Source organism: Colossoma macropomum, unplaced genomic scaffold (genome assembly GCF_904425465.1).
Source record: "Colossoma macropomum unplaced genomic scaffold, Colossoma_macropomum, whole genome shotgun sequence".
In the NCBI taxonomy this organism is placed as follows: Eukaryota; Metazoa; Chordata; class Actinopteri; order Characiformes; family Serrasalmidae; genus Colossoma; species Colossoma macropomum.
Genome location: NW_023494797.1, coordinates 11,574,960 through 11,594,486, shown reverse-complemented (window position 1 = coordinate 11,594,486; position 19,527 = coordinate 11,574,960). Strand labels below are relative to the sequence as shown.

Sequence of the window (19,527 nt, the reverse complement as noted above, 5' to 3'; positions counted from 1 at the left end):
TAATAAGTGTTGCTTTAAGGAACTGCTAGTATTATTCTTATACATTTCTATAGAAATCTATGCAACATCTATGCAAATTATTCTGTAGCCCCCCACATGTTTGATGGGACACATTACGCACATCAATGCTGGTAGCTTTGAAGAGTCTACCAACAGGCCTAAAATAAAATCAAGAAAGAAACTTGATAAAAAAAAAGGTTAAATCAAACTTGAGAATTGATTCAATGCTAAAACCAAATACATTGCTGTCTGATGTCTGATGCAGTGCATGCAGACAGGCAAGGATATGTCTGTGTTCACCTGTAGATGAGATATTTTGTCTAGAAGGTCGAAAATCAAGTCGATTTATGACAAACTCTAGATCTAAATTTAATCTAAATTATTTTTTTATGCATGACACCCCAGTATCAATAGCCAACTGCAGACTGTTCATTGAGATGTTAACACAGATCACCAGTATTGATGTATAATTTCACTCAAGGTGGTTTAGAGTTCCTCACTTTTTTCCATATCTTTCATTTTCTCTCTCACACACACTAACCTCATTTTTTTCAATTTACAGGCAGGATGCCAACGACTGTGTTAGGAAAAGTCTACGCTCCTGATCCTGATGACTGGGACAACAAAACATACGCCTTTGAGGGACATGTTCCTAAGTAAGAGCTCTTCACTCCTCTTGTCTCTTCATTCTCTTTTTATTCGTCACACTTTCTTGCTTCTGCCTGCCTTTTCTTCTCTCTTGCCCACGTTGTTTCATCATTACATTCTCATTTCTCTTGTCAAACCACTCCTCTCACTTTTCACAGCTCTTTCTCTCTTTTCTTCATATTGTACTGTGCAAAAATCTCAGACAAGTCTTTGTTTGTTTCCCCTCAAAATGACAAATACAACTTAATTAGTTTGCAGCATCACTTAAACAACTAAATATAATGCGAGTGTCAAACCATACAGTCTACCAGTATAAAATACATTTTCTCTTCAATTTGGCAGGTATTTAGCCATAAATATTCATGGGATGCAAGAACTCTAGTCTAATACAGTTTTACCCATAAACTCTAAAGACTAATTAACATCAGTAATTCTGTAGTGCTCAGATGTGTTTCCCACTTTCTGTCTTATTAGTCTTACTACACTAAGAGAGGTCCTCATACTGTGGGTGGTGGAGTTCTGATTAGCTGTTGAACTTTCATATAAAGTAAACATTTCTGATTCTATATGAAGTAATTAGTATGATTTCCAGCAGAATGCATCACTGTAAAGAAAAGTCTCAGCTTCTGAATGAAGTGACAAAGCTCTCCAGGTTACTCTCGTTTTTCCAAAATAGACAGTAGCTCAGTGTCACCACTTGCTCATTCTGTAGGGAACAAATAAAATCTCATTTTGCCCTGTTTGTTTTGTACTTTGTCCCGTGTGGAGCTGCATCTCAAAAAGGAGCTCAAACTGAGTTATGGACATCTGAGCTCTGAGTGAAAGAGTTCAGAAAGTTTTAGCTACAAACTCTCTCCTTTTACTTTTCTAAAGTCACGGCTTGCCCATTTTGTGAGAAGCAAAGGACCTTTAGTAACACTTTACTGTATGGTACTGTTCATAAGGCTGCATGACACCTACATAAGCTTGTCATGACAACTGATATAACTCTACATAAATGTTTGTAAATGCTTATTCCAATAGGCATAATTTGCTATAAATGTTGCATTGGCAATTTTGAGCAAAGTTAGCTAAAGTAGCCTTTCTGACAGATGATGCCTACTGAAATAAGCGTTTATAAACATTTATATAGAGTTATGTCAGTTGTCATGACAAGCCTTTGTAGGTGTCATGTAGTCTTATGAATCTTACCCTACAGTAATGTGTTACCAGACCTTCTTATGGATAATCTTACCCCTCTTTTTTGCATGGCATGAATAATTTGTTGAATATTGCATATTTTTTGATTGTGAAAAAATCATGTCTGAATATTTTGCATTTTTTTATTTATTCAGACAACAATAAATAAATTCCATCACATGTATAACTGACAGCATCTTGCACTCTAAATGCAATTTTTTGGATGGCCAATGTATGGCATTGTTTTATGCACCCTCTGTTCAATTTTTGCGAACGTTCCACCAATCATGGCTGTCTCTGCCATTGGCATGATGATAACCAAGATGACAGAGCAGCTCTGTTCTAGCAAATAGAACTTTTCACAAATGCTACAAGGATCAGAATCTCCAAAAAGCAGCTCAAATGGAGCTGAAACAGGGCTGCAGACATCCGAGCTATAGCCTATGCTGAAGCTCTCAGTGTTTCAGCTTCTGAATGAAGGGATGAAGCTCTCCACGCTAGTTTTACTTTTCCAAAATGGAAAGTAGCCCAGGTCACTGTTTGCTTGTTCGCAGTGGAAGGATAGACAGAAACAAATGTGTATTTTTTCAGATCTGAAGCAAGAATTGAGCTTGATTCTCTCCTCTCTCTTAAATATAAAAGCTTTAATTCAATGGTGCCCAGTTCTAGTCTTTGAGATCTACCGCCCTGCACAGTTTAGCTCCAACCCTAATCTAACACACCTGATCCTGGTAATAAAGGCCTTCAGGGGCATCTGAATGTTAGAGTCAGGTGTGTTGGATCTGACCTCTCCAGGGTCTTGAAGACCAGCACCTGTGATTTAAGTACTGTTTATCTGATGGATGGGAACAGTTTTGTTGGTCTACCAGGTCTTGAATAGTTGGAATCCTTTTCTTTATATCCTTTCGTAACTCCAGCTTTGTAAAGTTTTTTTTTACCTTTTTTCTTTTAACTTTTAATTTCCCTATGCAAGTGGATTGTCTGATCTTCTCAAAAATATCACCTGAACAATACATATGGTGGTCTCTGACTTTTGCACAGTACTGTACACTTTTTCCATTCTCTGCCTGCTTATTGAAGTTAGGCACGTTGGCAAATACTCTGTGGATCTGTGTACTTTCAGATCCATTTGTGCGCCCAAGAAAGTGTGGATAAAGATCAGCTTAAAAAAATCTGTGCATTACATACCCAATTAAAACTTAAATCACAGGATCCAGCTTCTGAGCTGAAAGCCTGCCGGCCTTAAAAATCCTTTGTGTGTCTAATGAGTGTGTGTGGGCGTTTGTTCTAGTTTGGTTTGGAGGTTGAATGCCAGGTTAAAGGTAAATTTTAAGAAGCAATCAGGCTGGTGTCATTTTGTGCCTAGGCCCCTGAATTTTAAAGAGGCACAATCTTAGCTCTGACATTTGGCCCTTAGTTATCAGCCCGGCTAATTAAAGATGAGGAAAGCTTCTGGAGGGAGCTGTTTCCTTCTCTCTTCCATTTCTTTACCTCTCTAACTCTTCCCCTCCCCCTTTCCCCCCACCTCCCCCCATCTCTCAGGGTTCATGCTGCCCTCTTTAATCACCTCTCGTCTAATTTAAAGTGACATCTCATTTAGGCTGAATATGTATCCTTTGGTGCTCGGGCCTAGAGGTATTTGAACGAAATGCCAGTTTTCTGTTAATTCTGAAATTTGGTTTTTATCAGTTAAATGGTTTTGAAATTACCTGGTTCATAGCTGTACTCCTTTGAATTCAAGTTGCCTTTTATATTATCTCGGAGCAGATTACATATTACATAGTCTACAACATTTCATGTTACAAGTTTAATCATGTAATTTCTTGGGAAGTAAATGTATTCACCATTGCTTACAGCAGTATCACACTCACTTTCATCCCTTTTTTAACTGTAGTGAGCAATTTCTCAAATCTTTTTATAACCAGTGATCATAGAATCATTGAAGATATTCTCTCTGATATAACTCTCCTTAACTCTAGGCTTATTACTCATCTTAAGGGGCCAGTATCATGGCAAATTTCCACAACTTTCCACTTTTATTAGTTTTCTCAGAGTTTGATGTTGTATGTAAACATTGCTAAAGTTTAAAAGTTCCCTCAAAGTTCATGGACTCCATATATGGAAACTAAGCTGCAAAAATAGCCTGCACTGAATTTGTTGTTTTTGTGATGTCACAAAAACTAGCACATTTACATATCCTCCTATCCTGCCTACAGCAGTTTTAGCCTCGCCCATTCACACTGAAGAAATAAGAAGTGTTGAAGGCCAGAATGCTTTCTGAATGAGGCACAATACAGGACAGACAGTCAGAACAGACCTCATTTACATAAGTCAGTAACAAAACAGCCTGTTGAATTCTAGACTGGAAAATGATGATGTAAAAATTAAACTGACTGGGTTTTAGTACATAAAACCATACACACACACACACAAAGTACAGTGTAATATGTAAGACAATGAGCTGCGCATTACTGTTGTTTGCTAAGCAGAGTGAAATCACTGTAACATGCAGACTCAAGTGGCTTACAGCTTTTATAAAACGACAAAAACAAATGCGCATAATTGATTTTATAATGCTTCGGATGTGAATTAGTCATGTTTTAAAACCAAAACTATCCATTCTATAATTACTGAATTCACGAAGAGATGATAAAACACATACATGTTAAAACAGTTCTAGCAAATCATTCTGTTCAACATACCATAGAAGGTCTGCAGAGAGAAGACGAAGCTTTAACTGTGTGTGGAACGGTAAGATAACCTTGGTCTGTATTGCATTCGTACTTCAAATGAACCGAAGGTCTCCTCAGGCGTACTTGGCCCACTTATACCAAACATACCAGGTATGAAAACACCTTTAGTGCGGTTGCAGTAGCAGGCAACGAGTGCAGTTAAAATACCTCTTTTGTGGTGAAACTACTTTTTGGGTGGAAGGATTTGCCAGTATTGAAAATATGTGCTTTAAGTATTTGCTTTACTTTCTTTACTTTGCAAAACTGTGGTATAAAACAAATAGAACACTCAAGGTTGTGTGTCAGAAGGTAACAGATGATAATACTCTTCTTTATGTATTCTATTGCTTAATTATAACTGAATGCTCTTCCTCTGGCTTTGCAGTTACTTCATCCTAAACAAGCGGACAGGTTTTCTGGTCATAAAGGAGAGCGCTCCACCTGGGACCTACGAGTTCCAGGTGCGCGTGTCAGATGGGGAATGGCCAGATGTTGTGTCTAGTGTGATTGTGAAAGTACGAGAGCTACGTGACGACGTCATCTATAACTCTGCCTCCCTTCGTCTCGCAGGTACGTCTCAACTTTCACTATTAATGGAAACTTGTTACTATTCATGGTATAACAATAGTGAAGGAATGAGAACCTGTGTAATGTAGCAATAACATGTTTCATTAATATAGTACATTTTAAAGAGTCCTTCTGAGTTGGTATTTGTATATATTGAAATTGGTAAAATATGGGTAAATCTGGAAAGACAAAAATATTTTATTTGCACTAATTTGCCCTCCAGTTCCCTGCATGTACCAATCCATCATTAATTGATTTTTTATTTTTTTTAATATATTTTTCGACCAAAAGCTTGTCCCTACAATTACACTCTTAATAAAAATGTAATGTTTTAGTAAAGGCAATAGTTATATATACAACCTTGTTTCCAAAAAAGTTGAGACATTGAGCAAAATGTAAATAAAAACTGAATGCAGTGATGTGCAAATCATTCAAAACCTATATTTATTTGAAAACGGTACAAAGACAAATGCCCATATCAAGTATATGCGTGCACTTGAAAGACAAAGACAGACAAAGAACCATTTAAACATTCAAAAAATGTACTGTACTAGTTGTAGGCTTATGTGTCTGAACAACCTGAAGTCTGATGATTAAGTCATCACAGTGAACAATCTAAAAGTTTATTCCCTCTCCTAGAAAGTTGCTCTTCTGGGGAAGTGAGGTTTCCTTAGGCCACTGATGAAATGTTAATTGATGATAATGTGCGAAAACTCCAGATTAGCCTATTTTAATTGTAAATTGAGCATGTCCTAATAAGATTCCGAGGGCTTTAGAAACAAATTTCATAGGCTTTGAGGAGGGCTGACATAAGTTGATTTAAGCTGTTGCTGTCACATGATGGCACATATCTCCAGTAATGACACTGGTTTAGCTTCAGCATGCGTATCGGATCAGTCGGTGGAGTCGGCATTAGTGCTGGTCCTGTCTTGTGCTACTGTAGTAAAATCTACTGGCTCATCTGCATGTGGCTGGAGGCTTTACGTCCATCAGCATTTTAACAGAAGAGAGTACATTCCCCTGTGAGGGAGGCTTTGAAATTGGGTTACGGCTGGAGGAGTTTACGATTTGAGGGTTGTTAAAATGAACAACGAAAAAGGAGGAAGACACTGAGACAGAAAATAAGACGTCATAACCTACATAAGCTGGTAAAAGGATTTCAAGAACGGGAGCTTTGGAATTTAAGCACAGGACAGCTGTACAGTTTGTTTGTATATATTTGTGGCCTTAATTTTATGGTTTTGCACACGCTGGGGCAGCAATCTGTTCCGATCTTTAATTTCTGAGCGTCTTATTGGACTTTGCTAGCTATTATTATAGCGTGTTTTGTCAGATTGTTTAAGGGAGTTGGAAGAGATGGAAACATTAATCACATGTTTATTGCACTGCAATAAACCTGGAGTTTTAAAGGGCCAGTATCACGGAAAAGCAAATAGTGCTCACTTGAACTAAAAGAAGTTTGATAAACAGGTTTTGAAGTGTGCAGTTCATTCTCTAGGCCAAACTGACCATATATCATCATTGTCCAAAAAAAAAAAAATTACAAAAAACAAACAAGCAAAAAATTAATATTTTTTTACATCATTTGAACATATTACTGTTTATACAGTCAGAGACCTCTTTTTGTTTATTTTATTTCTAGTTGAAAGAGCAATAAAATAAGGTTTTTATTTTTCATCATCAAGTAAAAAGCACAAAAAAACATATATTTAACAACACTAAGTATAACTTCAAATTTTCCAGTATTTAGTGTGTCCACTCTTTGCTTTATTACAGCTTCCATTGTTTTCAGTAGACTTACCTTTAGTTTTTCCAAAAAATTGCTGCTTCTCATGATTCAAGTCATCCTAAACACATTCAGTGATGTTGAGGTCTGGACTCTGGGGTGGTCAGTCTACTGTTCTGAGAACACCAGCAGCTTTTTTTTTGTCACTTTTTATCTTTTTGTTTATCTGTTTCTCAGCAAGAGCTTCTTGACAGCTACACATTCTTTCAGACTCAAGGCATCTTCTAAAACTGGAAGGATAGACAGAAACACCTGTGTTTGTCCACTGTCCTTTATATTGTATAAGCATTTAATGTTGAATGAACCAATAGAAATGCTAATTTTTTACATTAACTTACATTAAGTTAATGCTTTTTTTCTGTAAAGTTACAATTTTGGATTTTTGTATTGTTGGACAGCAACAATATGTATTTTACTAGTCACAATACACTGTTTTGATTTCATTGTTTTTTGTGATGTCACAGAAAATTAACCCGTGCTCAGCCTATAGCACTTTAGTCTATTATAATATTTTAATTTAGCCATATAATTTCCTTGATTGATCTGGCAAAATATGTGACTGATGACGTAGCCAGCTAGACGTGTTTATATTTTCAGTGCAAATCAATGTAAAAGCGTTTCTCTTTTTGATCATATGGAGTTCGATCATGGATAAATGGCTTTAAACAGAAAATGTTCTACTATTTTTATGTGTTTATTATGTTGTGTGATTGCACAGTGAAGTAACAGTTGCTAAGCTTTATTGATTATTGTGTATTATTTTTAAATGATAGTTTCGGTTTAAATCTTCTTGTGGGTCACCAAAGGTTTTGTGGTTGGTTGTGAGGGCCAGAGATGCAAAAGGTTAGGAATTCCTGTTTTAAGTGACTAAGACAGATTGAAAATGGTCATCTAAACCTGAATTGTGACTGCTTTTGTCACATATGTGAACCTAAGGGTAAAAATCATTGTAAGAATAATGTGGGATATGAGTCTTTTAATTTAAAACCTGTTCTGTAATCTTGCTTGTTTTGCCTACAAATTGTACAAAAGTAAATATCTACGTGTACATGATACTTGTTGCATCATTTTCATTGACTCAATGTGGAAACTGTCCACATCATGATGTCATATAACCTTTTTCAAAGCACTTCAGCTACCCACCTATGAGCAAGCATTGCCCCATGCCAGTTTTCGTTTTCAGACAGCAGTGTCAACAGCTGTCAGTGCTGTACAATTGCCGTCAGGTTCAGTTTCACAGGCAGTTCAGTTTCTCTGTCTGTCTACAGAGGTAGGAGTGTGAGTGTATGCGCGTTCTTCTCGTAACAACCCCCGCCCCCTCGCACCAGGGCCCTATCCAAACACTCACTTTGAATCCCTGTGTGGAGGAAAATGGAAAGCCCTACTCATAGTATTAGTTGCAGCCTCCTTGACATTTGAAATCCCATTTCAAGAACAAATGTTGAAGGCAATAAGGCCCTTTTTAATTCTGCTTTGGAGAGATTAAGGCTTATTGTGTGCAAAACTTGTGGGTGAAATTGATTGAAAGGTGAAATATGTGGTAAACCGGGATGCAGAGTAAGTCCTTGAAACACCCACATCAGCTCACGCAGATGAGCCAAAATTTTCACACACACACACACGCACACTAAAATACACATACCAAAACACAATCTTGCTCCTTCATCCTCCTAACTCCCTCTTTCCCAACTCGCATACACATTGCATTCTCCACATTCTCCAGCAATACGCGCCATGAAAAGCCCTTGGCTGTTTGAGGTGGAACTTTTTAAGGCTGCTAACTGCTTATCCGACTGCAGGCTTATCTTTAAAAAAATGTAAAATGTCTCATCTCTTTTGATCCTCATCTCCCTGGCTCGCCCAGAATTCTGCTGCCACCCCCACAAGCCCACCCACCCCCCAGTCGGACTTTGTGGGATCAATAGAAAGAGAAATTGGGAAAATATCTGCAGTCGTTCAGTGGGATTAGCGCTCCTATCCCTACGCTTTCTCAAGGTCCTATTGACTGCCACTCAGTCGCCATCGCCCTCCAAGCCACTGCAGGAACAAGTGGTGCTTTAACAGGAGGCCATAGTTTTCACAGTTTTCAAAAATTCAGAGTTCAGTTACCCTCTGCTCTACCCACAGACGTGTTCTTTCATAGCAACTGATGCTAAGTTGGACAAGCTTTAGTAGTGTAGCAGTAGCAGTGACAAAAACCCCATTCAACCTATTTTCAATAGGTTGTAGTGTAGATTTGCTACAGTCATATGCAAAGGTTTGGATGACCCTGGTCAAATTCCATGTTTTATTGATTTTCTAAGTGAAAATACGTTAACACTCCCTTTACAGAGAACACACTTCTGCACATTTTAATGCACAATAACTGTTTATTTGCTGAACTGAACATTTTTGGAAAAAATAAAACAGAAAACGTGGCCTGTGCAAAGCTTATGGCATAGTGGTATTTTATATTTTATTTTCTCCAATATTTCCTGGCAATACATTCATGAGATGAGCAAGGACAGATCAACTGATGTGTGTGGTTATATTTATATATATATACAACAGCTCAGCCAATCAGATTTTCAAATTGCTCCAGCAGCACTGCTATGTCTGATCCACTCGTACCAGCACAACACACACTAACGTAAACGTTTTTACCCGCACACCACCCCCACGTCAGTGTCACTGCAGTGCTGAGAATAATCCACCACCCAATTGTACCTGCTCTGTGGTGGTCTGGTGGGGGTCCTGACCATTATAGAACAGGTTGAAAGTGGACTAGCAAAATAAACCAACAGATTTGTTACAGTTTGTAATTGTAGAACTTCAAAGTGCACCTATATGGTTAGTGGAGCTAATAAAATGGACGAGTGTAGATACAAGGAGCTGTTCCCAATAAAGTTCTTGGTGAGTGTATTTGTGACTTATGTGAATGTGAATAATTCACGTGTGGATCTACGAAGGTGCACGTGGGGGAATACGTGTGTGTGTCTTTGCATGTTTAGCGTTCCAACCATATTTGATAACCATGGAAACAGAGAGTGGCATGAACCGCATCTGAATCAAACCCAGTAGTCATCCCAGGCTGTCAGGCTGAGTCCATGGCTCGTCTGGATTTAGGATGGGAATGGACAGTTGGATACTGTGTCACTGGTCCCCTCCACCCAGTTCCATTTCCGTTCAGCTAATCACCGCCTCTGTCTGGCCTCTTGCCCACATCTCCTGTCTGACTGACACTCCTCAGGCTCTAACGATTCTCGCCACGCTGCTCAGGTGAGCCAGGACACAGAAGTCAAAGCCAGCTGTCAGAAGAGGGATTTAGAGCTCTAAACGTGAGAGAAGACAAAGACTCTTTCTTTCCCACTCACTTACCCACACATTTGCTCTGACTGTCAAACGTTTGGATACTCGGTAAATTTGGCCTCAAGACTTCTGTTGAAGCATAATTATCAAAGTGTCTTTTTGGGTATGAAGAGCAGCCTTTGTCTAAATAAAGATTTGACAGTTTTCTTTCCCAAACTATTGTTAAAAACACATACTGAAACTAGGGCTGACAAATGAATTAAATATCAATCCATCACAATTAGGTGCATTACTTGCTGTAGTTAATTGTGATTAATCACATCTTATTTGCTCAAGTTTTAAAAAACTAAAGACCTATTTTTTTCCATTTAAAAAAAACATTTTATGAGTGGACAAAATATACTGCAACAGAATATACCTATTACTTTCAATAATTCAGTAATATTTGTTCATCGTTTGAACCCTGGGTTCACATGAACCTGAACAAGAGGTGGATGCCCTTTTCAGTTTTTATCACAGCGTCCACTGGATGCATGTTTCATCGCCTCTGTGTTTGTTGCCCTTTCTCTTACAGCCTTGATCCATCTTGTTGATTTATCCATAAGTCTTCTACTGCCCAGTCGAGTTCACAGAGATGTTCTCTAGTGCTAACATCAGAGATGGTCACTTCATGCTAGTCAAGTCTTTTGTCTCTGAGGCATGAGTTCTAGATGAATTTTGAGTCTCTTAGGCATGATGCTGACTCAAGTCTCGATTCTCTGAGGTGTGAAACTGAGTCAAGTCTCGAGTCCCAGAGGTGCGAGTCTCTGATGTGTGAGTCTGAGTCAAGTCCAAGTGGAGTCTAGAGTCTCTGAGGTGTGAGACTGAGTCGAGTCTCAAGTCTCTGAGGTGTGAGTCTGAGTGGAGTCTCGAGTCTCTGAGGTGCGAGTCCAAGTGGAGTCTCGAATCTCTGAGGTGTGAGTCTGAGTGGAGTCTCAAGTCTCTGTGTTGTAAGTCTATGTCAAGTCTCATGTCTCTGTAGTGCGAGTCCAAGTGGAGACTCAGAGGTATGTGTCATGTCATGTCTCGAATCTCTGGGATATGAATCTATATCAAGTCTCGAGTCTCAAAGGCATGAGTCAAGCCAAGTCTTGAGTCTCTGGGGTGCGAGTCCAAGTCGAGTCTTGAGTCTCCAAAGTGTGAGTCCAATTCGAGTCTTGAGTCTCAGAGATGTGAGTCTGAGTCGAGGCTCAAGTCTCTGAGGTGTGAGTCTGAGTTGAGGCTCAAGTCTCTGAGGTGTGAGTCTGAGTCGTGTCTCAAGTCTCTGATGTGCGAGTCCAAGTGGAGTGTAGAGTCTCTGAAGTGTAAGTCTGAGTCAAGTGTCGAGTCTCTGAGTTGTATGTCTAAGTCAAGTCTCAAATCTTTGTAGTGCGAGTCCAAGTGGAGTCACAGAGGTATGAGTCATATCGAGTCTAGAGTCTCTGGGGTGTGAGTCCATGTTGAGTCTCGAGTCTCAGAGGTATGAGTCAAGCCAAGTTTCAAATCTCTGCAGAGCTTAAAATAAAAGGGCTAAACAAGTTGAAACGGCTGGTTAGTCTATAGTTTGTAAGTATGCTTGTTAACTAGTGTAATAACTAAACTAGCTGAAATCTTAGTAACGTTTAAAGGAATGTTATCTGTAACTTAATCCAACTTCAGCTAGATTAGATGACAACTAAGGCTAAATTAGCTATTGCTAGTTTTACCTCTTTCCTTTAAGCACTACATGTACAGCATGTGGTGCTTTGTTATGTCCTTCATACTGAAGATTTTTCTGTAATGAAAGTCTTGTTATTTAAGTCATAACAAACATGAACTGAGAGCAGAATGGCATTGAGATAATAACAGCTGGTTACTTTTCCTGACTCCGGTTTCCTCCCACAGTCCAAAAACATGCAGTCAGGCTGATTGGACATGCTGAACTGCCCCTAGGTTTGAGTGTGTGAGTGTGACTGTGTATGTCTGTCTGTCTGCCCTGTGATGGACTGGCGACCTGTCCAGGGTGTATCCTGCCTTCCTCCCAATGACAGCTGGGATAGGCTCCAGCACCCCACTGCGACCCAGAAGGATAAGCGGTTTAGATGATGTATGTATGTATGTACTTTTCCTGATTTATTCTTCTAGACAGTGGGGGTAATTAGTCAGGAGTAACTAGCTCCAGGGCCACAGTTAGAATATCAGTGATAATGCAAACATTCACAACAATACCCATAATACAATGCCCTCAAACCCCAACCCTGCACATAACCAGAGTTTGTGAGCTCAGGCCATGCCTTCAACATGTGGTGGTAGTATGAGGGAAGATTGAGATTACTGATATAACCGGTGCTGTGTTTTGCTTACGTTAGACTGATTCACTGTATGGCAGCAGCTGGAATTGGTTTTATCAAGAAAGTCTTCAGTGAAATTTCTTGCCATTTAAAAGCTGCATTTGAAAGATAGGACTACAATCAAAGCGTTATAGCAACAGCATGTGAGTAGCTGGGCTTCAGACTGGAATTACAGATGGTTTGAACGGGTCAAACTAGGAAAATGTTAACTGCAATTAAAAATTGTAGTGATGAAAAGTGTATTTATAATGGATGAACTTTGTCACCACTAATTAAAACTGTTTTGGCCCAAAGTTGGTTTAAACAGCTGAAAAGTGCTGATGAGGAGACAAAATCAAGTGCTTTAGCCTTGTTCACAGGGCCTGGTTAGTCTTTATGATGTGAAGTTATTGCATATTGAAAAAGAAAGCATGCTTATTTCCATGCCCCCAGACTTCTGATGAGCAGTTTTACTGACATTAACTGACCATGACTCATCACACACCTGCATGTGCACATGAAACCGACTTGAACTGGAAACCCACAATGAGTCCCTTAATGGAACATGTACATGAACCCTGTCACCCACTCTCTGAAAGAAATGTGCTGCGGATTGATGCAAACCACGCGTATTCATATGCCTCTGCCCTGGGTGTTTTAGTGTTTACATGCCCGCTTCACCTCAGGGCTTATTCATTAGCTGATTAGTTGGATCAGGTGGGCTAGAGCAGGAAATATGCAGAAAAGTCGTCTTCTAGGATTATTTTTATTAAGTGCCATCATGTCGAATCCATCTCCTAGAAGCCGTATGGATAGTGTTTCTTCAGAATATCCTATCTTGTGGCTACTTAATGGTTTGTTTGTTATGTCTCTGATTATCTTGTTGCTGGCCATCCTCTTCCTCTTTTACCCTCAACTGTTCTAAACATAATCGTCTTTTCCAGTGAATCATTTTTTCTCATAATATGTCCAAAATACGAGGGCTTCGGTTTGGTTTTCAAGGCTTCGAGTGAGTGGTGAGGCTTGAGGCTTGATATGAAACTCCAGGATAGACTTACATTCAGGTTTCTCGTTCATTTTCAGTTTTTCTCTGCATTTTCAATAGGATTCAGTGTTGAGTTAATATGTGACAGTAATTTAATTACTTTTTCCTGTAATTAGTGTAACAAATGACATTTATTGACATATTAATAGTTACTTGCATTACCCACGTCTCTAAGAGAACAATAATAACTACATGTGATGCATTTAAACCATAAATTTCACCTATAAAGTCTATTCGTGTCTGTCCTTGTGTGTATTTCGCTCACATGTATGCTACCTTCATTAGCTCGAGTGCACAACTTCAGTTTTGAATCTGTCAAGGTATCTAATAATGCTGATAAGGAACTGGTAAAAATGGTCCCCAGCCTCATCTAAACGGACCAGACTTTCCTTTCAGGAACAGCTCTGTAAGCTTTGCATTTCTGTCATGTAGATTTTATTTTGAGCAAGCTGTTTTTTGTACTGCTGCTAAGTTTTTTTCCTGGTATTTTCCAATAGGTAGAAATTTGGAGAGTTTTGGAGAGTAAATGAGAGATCTAATAGATCCTTTCAATTATGGCTTAAGCCATTTGTAATGGATTATCTTTTCGGTTAACTACTTCAACATTGGTGGATAGTGTTTTAATTTTAATCAGGCATACAGGAGTCACAATGAAAGATTTTCCAGACTAAAAACTTTTGGGGTTGTTTTGTAATGTGTAAAAACATTTGAAGAATGAAGAAATTCATTAAAGAAGTTCTGGCCCAGAATTTTCTTAGCCTACAGTTCAGATTTAAAACTCGCTGTGGGTCAAACTCAGGACAAATTTTCTTTTGCTCAATTCAGGTCTGGACCAAAATTTCAGGCCTGATTAAAGCTCTATTTCAGGACCAGAGTTGGGAACCGTTGCTCTACGGCAGTATCCAGTGCAGCTGTGAGTGTCTCTGATATCATTAAAGCTCTCCCGGCATTTCCTCCAACATGTTCTCTCCGGCTGTATGCTGTGAAGCGTCAGTACAGTCCCAGAAGCCCCCCATTACTATCTGCAAATGGCCTCAGGGGAGTTTCACCCTGCCTGGGGACGATCTGAGCGAAACAGAGGCCATCTCTTCCACCTCTTCTGGAGCAGCTGGTCACTGCTGTCTGAAACCACCCAAAAAGGAAGGCATACCAATTATAGTGGTCCTCCGGCTGTAGGGTGGAAGCCTCCATCCAGCTTTGGCTCTCGCCTGACAGCTCAAGGCATCCAGCACACAGTAAACGGAAGCAGGACGTTAGCCACTGTAGCACTCTTTGTTATTGGGTGCCCACTTCATCTTGGTGCCCCACCAGCTGTGACCATGGCAGTGGAGAATGGGGAGCCATCACCATGGTGACAGCGGATGACTGCAAAGTGTACGAGTCTGCATTTTGAGTTTTTTTATACGGTCTGTCAACTGGAGTTTGGAGGCGCGGCCACTGCTGGCTGCTAACTTCACTTAATGACAGCACGATGTGTTGATGAGGGGATAACGTGAGCATGCATTTTTCATGAGCACTGCTCTTCAGTTCCTGACCCCTACTGGTCCTCCTCTGGATTAAACATGAAGAAGTGCTTTCATTCTGCTGGGTTTGGGGTCTTTGTGCTTGCACCAAGCTGTGATAACAGCAAACACAGGCAAAGCGCTAATGAGGGGGATGGGGATGAACCAAACTCAAGAGATGCTACCGAAGTTCAAGTCCATTCAGTTCAGTTCAAATGAATTATATTTATAAAGCACTTTTTACAACAAACGTGGTCAGAGAAGAGATTTCCAGACCCTGGAAAGAGTTTGGGTCCAGACCCTTAATGAGCAAGCCAAGGGCGACAGTGGTAGGAAAATGTCCCTAAAAGCATGTGGAAGAAACACTGAGAGGAACCAAGACTCATATGGGAACACGCTCTCCTTTGGGCCACATCAGATACCATAAATATTATTAAAAAAAGACAATCATGATGAAGCAAATTCAATAAATGACTCCAGTTAGGTACAAGAGAGATCCCTGAGATAAACCAATTACTATTGGCAGAAGTCAAGTCACATGTCAGATGATTGACTGGTAGATCTGGTGGAAGATCAAGCACACTCAATGTCCATTTACCTACTACTAGAAACACATACTATGTAGCTCCACCCTGATGGTGCACACAAAGACAATAAGTTGATGCATAATTGGTGTTAATCATCCTCTAGCCTTTCATCAGTGGTCAGTTTCTGACCACAGAACAGTGACAGTAACTAAATACCCAACACTGCACTGCACTCATACCAGCACCACACACTACCATGTCAGTGTCACTGCTGTGCTGGGAATGGTCCACCACCCAAATAAAATTGACCAATGATGAATGTTGGCTGACAGATTGCAGGCTGTCTGTAATTGTTCACCTACAAAGTGGACCTTTAAGATAGATGGAGCTCATAAAGTGATTGGAAGCTTAAAGTAATAAAGGAGTACAATGTAGGGGTTTCTGAAATAGTGGACAATGAGTGGAAGTATGAGATAGGTGTTTCTAAAAAAAGTGACCAGAGAGTGTATATATCAGTGGTTGGCAACCCAAAAGAAGAGCCATTTTGTCCTTTCAGCAAAAAATCAAACCACCTTGGCAGCCACAATATTTGATGTCCATTTTATCATCTTGGCTGTAAATATGTCTCGGTATGTGCTAATGTACTAGTATAGGCCAACAAAAATTAGCTCTGCTTTAAGCTTTAGCTCAGCTATAGCTGCTTTGCTCGCATCTCCGGCAAGAAACTTTTCCAAAAGTGGAATAGTTTCATGTAAAATTTCTTTCAACTTTCAATGTGCAGCAGGCACCATTTAAGGTGGAATGGGAAAATTTGAATGAGAAACTGGGGAAAGAGAAGCTGACTTGTAGCGCTTATAAATGCAAATAAGTCCATTCGTCTCCAAATTATCGATATACATCTTAAATCTTTCTGTTTGCTGTTTCTTTAGCTACTAGCTAGGCGAGACTGTTATCTGTGTTGCTGTGTGACCAGCAGTCTGTGCACCAAACATCAGGATTAAAGGGTAAATTAGCAGTTATACATTATCTTCAGCGTTTAAGATCATTTATTGTTAAAACTGTGTTGAACGATCAGCAGAGCTTTCTTTTACTGCAAAGGAGGATTATTTTATTTTTACCTACAGTTGAATTCTGCTGTGGAGCCACAACAGGGCAGTAAAAGCGGCACATGTGCGAGGTGATGGTACAAGTACACCTTGATGTCAACTATGAGTATATACTTGTTTCCAAAAAACATTGGGCCTCATTCATCAGCTGTTCTTAAGAAGAAATTTCTTCTTAAATCCAGCTCATGCAGTTTTTATGTAGATTCTGATTTGTTCTTAGGTAAGAACAGAATCTACACACTCAAGAGCACAAAGGTGTGAAGAATTCTGCGGTTTAAGAACACATCATGAATCTGACCTTTCTCAAGAACCAATTTAAGAAAACTAGATATTGGTAAATGAGGCCCATTGGGTTTATTCTACTACTACAGCTGGCAGCAAAAGTTGGGAAAATGTCTCTTTTCACAGAACATTATGCTGGAATCTGCAGTACATTAGTATTATTAGTATTATTACAGTAGTAGTATTGACGCAGGTGGTTTTCTGCCAGTGCTCCATTGACAAAAAAAGTGAAATACAGTTTACCCTCATTATTCTACCATGACAATGTAAACCAGGGATGCATGATAGTTTCAAGATCGTATCAGTATGGGCAGATAGTTCAAACTGATATTTTATAATGTGTTTAATGCACTCCAGAACAGTGGACAATTTGCTAACACTGGGCTACTGTGCTAAAGTATCTGGATTTTATTAATTTCATATTTCTATATCAGCATTGGCAATATCAGATATCTCCCCAAAATTCCCATATCAGTGCATCCCTAATGAAAGCACAGAATAAGGCAGGTGCATAAAGTCCAGAAACAGATTAGGAGTGCATGCAGGGATTAACAATTATGAAACGAAAAGTGAATTATAACACAAATTGAAAAGGGAAGTGATAACTGCCTATTAATTAAAATCTATAGAACGTCCAGGTGAGGTTTCTCATTACAACAGGAGATTCTGATCTGTGTGTTTTCCACAGACATCACTGCTAAGGAGTTCATGGAGCGGCGAGGGGGCTTAAGGAGCAGATACGAGCTTCTGGGGGACTTCCTGTCTGAGATGCTCTCCGTAGGCCCAGACGACATTAACATCTTCAGCCTCATGGAAGTACGGGACAGAATTGTGGATGTGCGCTTCTCCGTGCACAGTTCCCCCTTCTTGCGCGCCGAGAGGCTGCATGGGTACCTTGCCGCGCATAAACAGAAGGTAAGTCATCCAGAGGAAGGGGCTTGTAAGTCCCAGCCTTCATTATGTATGGATGTGGATGTGTAAGGCTGAGTATTGGCAAAGTCTCTGATGGTAGAACATTTCCTTATTCAGGATCCGCAATGCACAGTGCAATAAACAATGGGAGAATTAGCCTTAATATGTGGTTTGCATCGCAGGAGCTGATTACAGCTTGGTAATAGGCGTTCAGCGTAATTGTGAAAATAGTTCTTTTGTTCCCTGCTTTTCTTTCTTGCAAGTGCCAGAAATATTCAACTTTGAAATCTGCACCATACTTTTTTTAGGCTGTTCTCTTTGTACGCTTTGTTTGAGCGATAATTAATTGTCGTTGCCATCGGCAAGTTATAGGCTAGCTTTGTCTACCAATGCAGCTATAAATATACGATCTGTCAAACAGAAAAAAGAATAGAAATGGAAATGCAACAGTTAGAACGTCGGTATCAATTACCCAAGCTAGTGCCGCTGTCACCCTCGCCTGTTGATTACAGGTCTATAACATGAGTTACTTTACCTTCAGCCCACAGAAATAAGCTGAAAGACGTTTCCTTCAGCTTAATTACTCAGCTTAAAAAGCCTTTTGGGATCGTTCTGCCACCGGCTATCCTTTTGTTTGTGTGAAATGAGTGCCTACGTGCCTCTCCTATGCTAAAATAAACCTAGCTAAGCCTAGAGAAGCGGAGGAAAACTTCAGCTGCCATTTGCCAGCCCTTCATTTGAATGCGCTCGGGCCTCGGAGGAAAGACATTGATCAGAATGAGACATGAAGCGTGACGTGGCGAGTGAGCGATCGAGAGCGAAGTGACGGTGAGAGAGCAAGGAAGAAGGAGCGCGGAGATGTGGAGGAGGAGGAGGAGAGCCGACGAAGGCTGGGGATATTAATGTTTGGAATTCTAATGCCGGGAAATACCAGACAGAAGGCACACTCGCTTCTCTTATTCTCTCTCGTCCGCTCTCTCTCGCTCTCTTGCCTCCGCTCGTTCTTCCTTTCATTACTCAGGGCTGAAAGTTTGGGCAAGAGAAAGTGAATGTTTACCTAGATGGACTCATTAATATGGAGAGCGTGCTTCGCTCCACCTGTTGTAATTGGAACAGCCGTGAAAAGATGAAACTGTTTTTGTTGTTGTTGTTTTCAGAGAATGAAAAGTTGACTATCAGGTAGTAGATATGAGTAAACAGAGAGTCTTGGACGTAGCAGGTTTGTACACTCCCATTCAAAATTTGGAAGTGTCTTATCTTGTTGGGTGGCAGTTGTTAAGCTGAGTGAGACCACTTCATTAATCAATTGCAGGGGTCAGCAACCCAAATGTTAAGAGCCATTTTGTCCTTTCAACAAAAATCAAACCAACCTGGGATCCACAGCCAAGTCCATTTTACCATCTTGGCTGTAAATATGTCTCAGTATGTGCTGATGTACTAGTATTGACAAAAATATATAAATGAAAGCGCAGACTTACTTTGCTCTGCTTTAAGTTTTAGCTCAGTTATAGCTGCTTTTCTCGCGTCTCCGGCAGGAAACTTTTCCATAGAAGTGGAATAGTTTCTTGTAAAATGTCTCTCAATTTTTAACGAGCTTAAGTCATATTCTCATGCGCCAGCTTGCCT

At 39.9% G+C, this 19,527-nt stretch overlaps 1 protein-coding gene across 1 annotated transcript in view; it reads left to right on the top strand.

Annotated features, from left to right (window-relative positions):
* si:ch211-186j3.6 (neural-cadherin) overlaps positions 1–19,527 on the top strand; it is a 361,416-nt gene that overhangs the window by 232,912 nt on the left and 108,977 nt on the right. The window contains exons 19-21 of the mRNA XM_036584289.1: positions 563–656; positions 4,945–5,129; positions 17,678–17,904. Of these exons, the coding sequence (XP_036440182.1) occupies positions 563–656; positions 4,945–5,129; positions 17,678–17,904 (506 nt within the window). The remainder of the gene's footprint in view (positions 1–562; positions 657–4,944; positions 5,130–17,677; positions 17,905–19,527) is intronic.